The sequence below is a fragment of the Petaurus breviceps genome, unplaced genomic scaffold, assembly GCF_028583685.1.
Source record: "Petaurus breviceps papuanus isolate PSGF00001 unplaced genomic scaffold, PetGlider_PUasm1.0 90667, whole genome shotgun sequence".
NCBI classification, from domain to species: domain Eukaryota; kingdom Metazoa; phylum Chordata; class Mammalia; order Diprotodontia; family Petauridae; genus Petaurus; species Petaurus breviceps.
In genome coordinates this window covers 5,301,128-5,310,998 of record NW_027187302.1, presented here as the reverse complement: position 1 = coordinate 5,310,998, position 9,871 = coordinate 5,301,128, and the positions used below count along the sequence as shown (strand labels likewise).

General features: G+C 34.9%; 1 protein-coding gene across 1 annotated transcript in view; it reads left to right on the top strand.

Moving 5' to 3' along the window:
* AKIRIN2 (akirin 2) overlaps window positions 1-9,871 on the top strand; it is a 38,172-nt gene that overhangs the window by 15,042 nt on the left and 13,259 nt on the right. Inside the window, exon 2 of the mRNA XM_069065118.1 lies at window positions 5,985-6,128. Coding sequence (XP_068921219.1) covers window positions 5,985-6,128 — 144 coding nt within the window. The remainder of the gene's footprint in view (window positions 1-5,984; window positions 6,129-9,871) is intronic.

Below are 9,871 nucleotides of genomic sequence, written 5' to 3'. Positions count from 1 at the left end.
ATATATATATATATATATATATATATATATATATATATATATATATACTTAATGTCAGAGTAGGAACAGTTCTGTTATCTTTTTGTACATTTGTTGAGTTTCCACAAGCTGTTTTTGTTATAAAATTTTTGAATCCACTATATTCTTCCAGCTCCTGTTTACTTTTTTAAAATTTTTGCCATTTTTTTCTGGGTGTGAGATACGCTAGACTTTAATGTACATTTCTCTTTATTTGTAATTTGAAGCTTTTTTGAATATAGTTGATCATTTTTATTTCTCCTAAAAACTGTTTTGAACCAAAGTGATCTTGAAGTGGGTGAGGTATTATTAGACTACAGACAATAGCAGTCTCTTTTAAAAATTAATCCTGGAGAAGAGAGGTTGGATTTATGCTAGGAGTGTATGATTTAACGTTAGGAAAACTGTTAGCATAAATGTTATTAGTTATAAAGTCCAGTGACAACAGTAGTAACAGAAAAAGCCTTCAGCAAAATTACAGCATCTAAAACCTAGCATTAGCATTATTTAGAGCTAAGAAACACTCTACTTCCTCCATAAAATAATGGATGAAGAAAGGATGCCCATTATTTCCTTTGATGTAGGTTAGAAATGCCAAACTATATCAATAAGACAAGAAAAACAAATTAAAGGAATGAGTTACATAGGGAAGGAAAAGGCAGCGTTTTTGATATTTGCAGACAAATTTTAATTTTCAATTAAAAAAATAGAAAAATTAAAAAATTAAAGATTGGTCCACTTGGAAAATCCTAGAGAATCAACAAAAAACATTTTAGAATATGAAATTTATAGAAGTCATTAGTATTTTTATATTAGCAACAAGATGCAGGAGGAAGAGAAATTCCATGTAAAATGTAAAAAATATTAACTACTTTAATTTAGAGTTTGAAAGGTAAGTGAAGATAGAAAAATTTTCTATGGCTGAGGCTGTGGGAAAGGTGGAAGAACAAAAATGTTCCAAGGGAAAATTTAAGTGCTGAAGACACTGGATGAAAGATAATTTCCTTGAGCAAAGTATGGTCCCTGTACTCTTGGTGGGGACAAGGTAAGGGGGGAGCCTTCAGACCCTTTCAAGGAGTGTGTGAGATTAAGGCTCTTTTCATAATGCTAAGGTGTTATGTGCCTATTAAAATACTTCTCCCCTTTCCAACTGAGTATCTGTATCAGGCTGAATTTTCTTCATATACTTCAGCTAAAATAACATTGCAACAGATGGCATGCAGAAGCAGATATGAGAATCTAGCTTTCTGTTAATCCAGGCATTAAAGAGATTTATAAAAAAATATGTAGAACATTGCCACTATTCGTTTTTTAAAAAACAATTTTTCATTAAAAAATGGTTAGTATATAATGTGTATTGTTTTTGAATTTCTTTCAATTTCAGTTTGGTAAATCTTGATATAATCTACATAAACAAAAGCTCTTTTGGGTCTTCAGTATTTAAGAATGTAAAGGGGTCCTGAGACCAAAACGTTTGAGAACCTGTTCTCAAGAGAGAACCAGGTTTCAGTTATGAAATTCCAGAAATTGGAAGGAATGTGAGGAAAAAGAGGTCTAAGATAAATAGTGGAATTAGTTATCAATAAAGGAGTCTTAGAGAGCAGAGTTAGATGAATGTGTGGGAGAACAGAAGAAGAAGAAAAGAATGTTTTTCTTTTCTTCCTTTACTCTTATTTGTGCACAAAATTGCTCAGTTGGGATTTCCAAAGGTGTAGGATACTTACTAGTGACAGAAAGAAGAGGACATGTGGGGCCAGGAGAGAAAAAAATGAGTAAAAGAAGGTAAATAATAGTTATGACAGGAGAGGAAAAATGGGACCTGGTTGCTGTTTCTTAGATTCTTTTGATTATCTTGTTTTATTGTGAGAGCCAGCACCCAAGATTTCTGGTTGACTACTTTCGTTAGACTAGTCTAAATTTTTCTGTTTAGAAAATAGTCATACTTTTTTCTTTCTCATTGATTAATTTAGTGACAGATGATTGAAATGTATTTCAAGGAATTCTGCTTTTATAGTAACTGCTTTATGCAAACTTCTGAGAATGAAGACCTTCCAAACAGATCAATTGAGGGCGATTGTTTATTTTACAAAATGTTTACTTGAAAATCAGGAGTTGTTAACCTGACATCCGTGAACTTGTTTGATAATGGTGATGAAACATTTTATATAGTGATTTATAGTTCTCAAAGTGCATCACCTACATTCATTTTATCTTGTGTATTATTTCTAATTTTCATATAAGAAAACTGAGTAATTCAGTTTTGTAAGAAGTAATAAATAAACCTGCCAGCAGTATTAAATATGACCCTCTAAGACCAGAATTCAGTAAGGTGTCTCTGCCACTTAGCAAAAAATATCATTGGTCAAATGCTGTTCCCCACTTAACTAATAACTTCTAAACTGAAGTACATGATTTGGCAGGAGAACTGACATTATGTGCTCATTATGGTGTAGATTGCTAACTATGATCTGTTTAGGATTATCACTTGAAATTAAGTCCATTTTGTGGGCTCACCATGAAGGCTTTAGGATTAAAATTGAAATACACAAGTAACATCAAAGAAACTTTATTTGACCTTTTTTTTCCCCCTGAGTATTTCCAAATGTAGGTATGTACTAGTAATACCAGTGATTTAGGTATTGCCACTTTGGTCATAATGAAATAAATATGATCAGCTTTGAACAAAAAGTAAAACTTCTAAGCTTTACTAATATGCAAAACAATATTGCATATTTTGAATTAGTAGGCATAGAGACAACTCAAATCCATGAGGACATCCTAATTGACTTAATTTTATTTTGAGGCAGTCAGGGTTAAGTGACTTGCCCAGTCATAGAGCTTAGTGTCTGAGGATTTGAACTCAGGTTCTCCTGACTGCAGGGCTGTACACTATCTACTGCACCATTCAGCTGTGACCAGTTGGCTTTAGAAGCATATGGAAAGTCTATGGAAAAACTTCATATGGTGAACATTATAAACCTATAATGTTATAAACCTCTTGCTTCTGTTTATAATACCTCAGAAGGGAGGAGAACCTAGAAAAGAAATTTGATGTTGGTTGATTCTGTCTTTTGTTACAGAGCTTATTTGGATTGATTACATAATTCCAGTACCAGAGTATTTCAGAGTAAAATTGAGGTCTAATTCACATTTTTATACTACATCAAAAACAGAAGCAAGAATCTTTTTTTGTAATTCAGTAAATGTTTGAATTGACTAACAGAATTTTTATTAGTTTTTATTATGGCAGATAGTATATTGGTGTTGTAGAACATCAGATAGAACAGAACTAATCATAATTTTGCTTGGCAATGTAGTATTTCTTTGCTTTTGAAGTCTTGCTTCGGGACCAAATTCATTTGGCTTTGTGAAACAAATGGAAAATGAGAATATTACATACATACATACATACATACATACAAACAAAATAAAGACCTAAAGGAGGGGAGGGTAGACAAGCAAAAGGGCTGTGAACCAGCCTGTTCAGATCTTTTCTGATAAATTTGTAATTGTTATGATTTGTGCATATGTCACTGAGGTGTATTCATTTATGTCATCTAATTATGAATCATCTAATTCAACAAGGTTTCATTAAACACCAGCTATCTGTGGGACACGCGGCTATAAAGACGAAATAGTTCCAACTTTCATGGAACTGTAGTCTTTAGACTCAGGATGCTTTTAAATTCATAAAATAAGATATCTAAGATTGCCCAAGGAAGACAAATGTATCGGCAGTTCTAAATTATTTTTTTTTTAAAAGACAACTTCCTAGATTCCATTTTAAGAACCTGCTTTAAGGAGGATTAGGGATGGATAGGACATGCACCCAAGTTAAACCTCAAAGAAGAAGTCAGGAGAAAATGTATTCAGAGATTGTAGACAGAACACCAGGTTTGGGTAATAGCAAGTAATCAAATTTGTTTAGAACACAGTCCACGAAGGGGTAAGAGTAGTAATGTGAATGTCGGGAGAGATAGGATGGGGCTAGCTTTTAAAGGACTTTAAATGGCAAACTGAAGAGGGTTTTTTGTTGTTGTTTATTGTGGAGATCTTGGGAAACTATTCGTTATGAACCAGAGTAGTGATGTCAGACCTTTTGATTTAGAGGAATATATAAATGGCATAATTTGGCAGCTGTGGGGATGGAGTTGAAGCAAGGATACCAGTTAGGGTGGTAATTGTGAGAGTTGGAGAGAGATGAAGGTAGAGTTGGAAACTGATTAAGCTATTGGGGTGGAGGGGAGAATTGAAGAGTTGAGAATGACTTTTAGGTCTGATAGAACGTGTAAGTGGTGACTTAAATGAAATAAGGGAAGTCAGGAAGAGGGGGGATGGAGGATGATAAGTCCTGATTTCAACACGAATAACTAAAAACATAGTAGAGGTTTGTTGCTTTATAAGGCTAGTTCCAGGAACGTTGCACGTTAAAATGCTTCAATAAGGATTATTATTTAGAATTATTTTAGGACCTGAAGGAACCTAACTCCAATAGTTATGGCATTGAGGTTCAGGGAAGTAAAATGCTTTACCAACCAAGTCATACACCTAGTTAAAGATAGAGCCTGAGACTAGTTGTAACATTTTTAAAATTATTTTTTTAAGTTTTGGGTTCTAAATTCTATCTTTCCCTCTCCTCCCTGAGATGATAAGCAATCTGATACCGTTTATACATGTACAGTCATGTAAATCATTTCCATATTAGTCATTTTGTGCTAGAAAACTTAAAGAAAAGTGAAAAATTGTATGCTTTGGTGTCCGTACAGACACCAGTTCTTTGGAGGTGGATAGCATTTTTCATCATGAGTCTTTTGGGATTGTCTTGGATTATTGTATTGCTGAGAATAACTCAAGTCATACACAGGTGTTCTAGATGTAACATTTCTTGACTTCCTTTCCAATGTTCTACACTTAGTGGTTTTCAAACTTTTTGGTCTCAGACCCCCTTTAACCTCTTAATTCTTGAGGATATCCTCAAATAACTTCTGTTTATGTGGGTTATAGCTGTACATTTACCATGATGGAAACTCATGGACTCCCCTCCCCCCAAGGGTCTCCTGGCCTAGACTCAGACTTCCTTTTCTCACTGTTTTCCTACTGTTCTGTATCTGCACATAAGCTCCACTGATCTTTCTGATCTCCTTCTGACTTGGGAAACCAGATAAGCAAGCTTGTTAGATTTGTTTATGTAAAATAGGATACAATTATAAGTGAGGGGATTCTCATTACTAGACAGTTCATTTTGGGGACATCTGTTTTGTCTTTTTAGAGGGCTTTTGTTTACTCCCCAGTTGTTGGCTATGTTTTAATTATAGAAGGAAGGGAAGGAGGAAGTTAACTGATTTAAGCACCTACTAGAAAATTTAGGCAGATTTAAGTTATTTGCCCAGGGTCACACAGCTGGTAAGTATTTGAGGCCGCCTTCGAACTTAGGTTCTACTGACTCCAGGTTTGGTGCTCTAATCTACTTAGCTACCTAGTCAAGTCCCAAATAGGTCATGATAGTATTATTGATCTAGAGCTGGTAGAGAGCCCCTTCCTCCCAGCCCCACCCCCAACACCCTTCAAATTTTACAGAGGACACTAAGGCCCAGAGAAGTTGCAAAATTGTTCAAGGATAAACATGTAGTTAAGAAGCAGGCTATGACTGCTTCTTATAAAACTATGAACTCCAGTTTTCTGACTTTAGAATCAGTGTTTTGTTCCACTGTACCCTGCTATTTGCAAAGTATTGTTTCTGTAGGTTGCTAGCTCATACTCATTTATGCCAATTGTCTTTAGACTTAAGAATAAAACGATGTTAGCTTTGAATGTCACGCCTTTGGGTTGTTGTTAAAGTATCATTTAGGCTTTAGGATAATGGCATTGACCTTGAAGAAACCCAAATGATACATGCTAGGAACCTGATCAGAATATGTGTATGCTTTCTTGCCTAATTTTTAACCTTGTAAAATGTTTTATTTTAGAACAAATTCTGTACAACATAAAACAAGAGTATAAACGTATGCAGAAGAGAAGACATTTAGAAACTAACTTCCAACAGACAGATCCTTGCTGTTCTTCTGATTCACAGCCACATGCATTTCTCCTCAGTGGACCAGCTTCTCCAGGTGAGTGTAGTCAAAATTTGATTTTCCTAACCAAAGAGGAAACTGGGGTTTCCCCACCTCCAGCTTCTTAAATAAGACTCTTTGGGGTTTGATTGTTCCGTTTTATGGACTAGCCGTTTTTTTTTTGGGGGGGGGGGGCATCATTTGACAGCTGTACTCTATTTTAATAGTTATTTAAAGGTGGTACAGCCTTGTTTGCAAAGTTGTGAACTTTCCTTCACTACATATTCCAGGAACAGATGCTAGGCAACTATCAGACATGTTGTAGAAGTGTTTTTTTGCAATAGGTAGGATTAAAATTGGTTAGTTTGGTTTGGATGACTGCCTCTGCTTAGTGTAAGTCCTGGGAATAGAACAGAGGTAGTAGGGAAAGCCATTTTGTTGAACTTTGAGAAGTTTTGTATTATTTAGAATTGCTGAGGGAGTGGTCAGTCTGGATCAGTAGACTTAGTGATTTTTAAAGATTTTTTTCCATTTTAATTTTAAATTGGCCAAAGTCTATTACAGTCAAATTTCTGGGGATTTTTTTTTTGTAGTGAGTAAATTGGAGTTGAAAATAAACTGAGGCATGTTTCTCTGAAGTGGGCATTGACAGCCTTAGAAGTAGGGATGGGGTTAGGAATTGGACCTGTAATGAATTTCATTTCTCTAAGAGAGAAATCCAGGATGAGGATATAGATTATAAGTGAGTACCTTCTCTCAAGTAGAGCCTTAGAAATTGCTAAATGAACCATGAAGCTAAGTGATTTGCTCAAGGTCACGTGGGCCAGTAAATGTCAAGAGTTGGGATTTGGATCCAGGTTTTCCCAATAACCAAATCTATCTTTCTGCACTGCACTATGGTATTGAAGAATGTTTTTTATCAATAAATTAGAAAGTGAAATAAGAAAGCACAGATTCTGTTTTTTTCTACTGGTAGTAGTTAAGTTAGAAAGATTTGACTAGGTGGGTTCATTAATAGGGACCGTGAGGATGGACAGTGAGATAAATTAGTACAGTAAAAAAATAGAAAAATAAAAAGGCTCAAGTCACTTGTATGGAGGCAGATAGCCTACACATATAATACTAGCCACAAAAATCACCATTATTACATGAATTGTGACAATTATCAAATACCTTTTGTAGGTATTATAAGGGAATATAGAACAAAGAATAAGAACACTGCCCCAATTCCCACAGAATTTAGTCTAGTAGGACTTTGATCTGGAGTCAGGTTCTTTTTTCTTTATAATTCAGGGGGTTATTTAATATATCTTAAATATTTTTCTATTGAAATTTTATTTGAGTGGGTTGTTCTTACTAATTTTTAAAGCACAGACACTTTTATTCTTTTTTTTTCTATTCCAAATTCTCTTCCTCCCCTCTTCCCACAAGAAGGCAAACATGAAGTCATACCAAACAGTTTTGCATTAACCCTGTGGGGGGGGGGGGGTTGAGACTACTGGAGTGGGAAACAAGAAGAAGGGGGGCTGCAGTCTGCACTCTTGAGTCCATCAGTTTTCCCTCTGGGGTTTTCAGGATTTTCATCATGAATCCTTTGAAACAGTGGTGGGTCATTGTTTTGGTTCATATTACAAAGTCTTTCAAAACTGATTATCTTTAAAACATTGTTGTTGCTGTGTAGATTGTTCTGGTTTTTGCTCACTTTATTTTGCGTCAGTTCATATGGGTCTTCCTAGGGTTTTTTTTAAAACCATCCCCTTTGTTTTTCTTACAGTGGAATAGCATTCTGTTACATTGATATACCACAATTTGTTTAAGCATTCCTCAGTTTGTGGATGTCCCCTCAGTTTCCAATTCTTTGCCACTGCAAAAAGTTACTATAAATATTTTTGTATATGTGAATCCTTTTCCTTTGATTTTTGTAATATAGCCCTGGTAGCAGTGTTGCTGGGTCCAGAGCTAATGCACAGTTTAATAGCCTTTCAGGCATAATTCCAAATTGCTTTCCAGAATGGTTGGATTAGTTCACAGCTCCACTAACAGTGCATTCGTACAGCACTTCTTAAACTGTGGGTTTAGATACCATATGGGGTTGAGAAAATCTGGCAAGGTAAAAGGCTACTAAGTGCACAACCAAAAATTAATTAAAAATCAAACTCGTAATGAATTCAAGGTGTTTTCTGGCAGGGAGGTTGCACCGAGACCTAGGTTCTGAACACAAAGCATGCAGCACTTTGTACTTCTGAATGCTGTCAGAGCACACAACACCCAGAAAGCTGCTGAACCAAGAAAAGGGGTGAAAAGGGGTCTCAAGTGGAAAAAGTTTAAGAAGCCCTGCTTTAGTACATCTGTTTTCCCATATTTCCTCTAGCATTTGTTATTTTCCATCATCTTATTCAATGTGATAGGTGTGAAGTAGTACTTTATAGTTGTAAATTTTTGTGTGATTTGGAGCAGCTTTTTGGTGGTGGTTTATTTATTTATTTTTGCTTTTTGGAGGGGGGAAGGCAGGGCAATTGGGGTTAAATGACTTGCTAGTAATAAGTGCCTGAGGCAATGTCTACCTGACTCCAGGGCCAATGCTCTATTCACTGTGCCACCCCTTGTGGTTTGTTGTTGTTGTTGTTTTTTAATGTGGCTATTGTTAGAAAATTGCCTATGTTTTGGCCATTTGGGGTTATTGTGGTAGATTTTACTCAAGTCATCTAGTTTTTTATAATCAAAATTTATTTATTTTGCTTCCTGTAAACTTCTGTCTCTCATTTAGTCATCATGGGCTCTTCCCCTATCCAAAATCTGACACATAATTTCTTCTCTGCTCAATTTGCTTATGATAACACGTTTTATGTTTAGATCATGTATCCATATTGAGCTTAGTGTAGAATGCAGTGTGAGATGTTGGTCTCTGCTTAGTTTCTGCCAGACAGTTTTCCAATTTTCCCAATAGTTTTTGTCAAATACTGAGTTATTGCTCCACTCACTAGGATCTTTGGGTATATCAGACACTAGATTACTGTATATATTTGCTTTTCTATACCTAATTTATTTCATGGATCAACTGCTCTATTTCTTACCTAGAAATAAATTGTTTTGATTATAGTTTTGTATAATTTGAGATCTGATACTCCTAGACCACCTCCTTTCCTTCCTATTGTTTTTTTTTTATTGATTATTCCCTTGATATTTTTGACTTTTGTTCCTCCAGATGAATTTTGTTATTTTTTTTCTAGTTCTCTAAAGTAATTCTTTGGTAGTTTGATATGGCACAGCACTGATTGTGTAAATTAATTTAGATGTATTGTCATTTTTATTATATTGGCTTGGCTACCTATGAGCAATTTCTATTTCTCTTATTATTTAGATGTCTGTGTTTTGTAATTGGATTCAAATAGTTGTGTGTCTTGACAAGTAGACTTCCAGATATTTATTTTATACTGTTTGTAGTTATTTTGAATGGAATTTATCTCTAGAATCTACTGGATTTTGTTGGTAACATAAAGAAATGCTAACAATTTATGTGGGTTTATTTTATATCCTGCATCTTTGCTGAAGCTAATTGTTTCAGTTAGTTTTTTAGGGTTCTTCAGGTAAATTATCAAAGTCTTCAAAAAGTCTTATTTCATCATTGCATATACTTGTTCCTTCACTTTACTTTTTTCTTGTCTTATTGCTGTTTCTAGAACAACACAATAATAATTGTGATACTGGACATCTTTGTTTCTTAACTTCTGATTTACATCATTCATTTCTGCAAGATTTTGAGTTACAAATTTTCTCCCTGTTTTTCCCCTTCCCCCCCC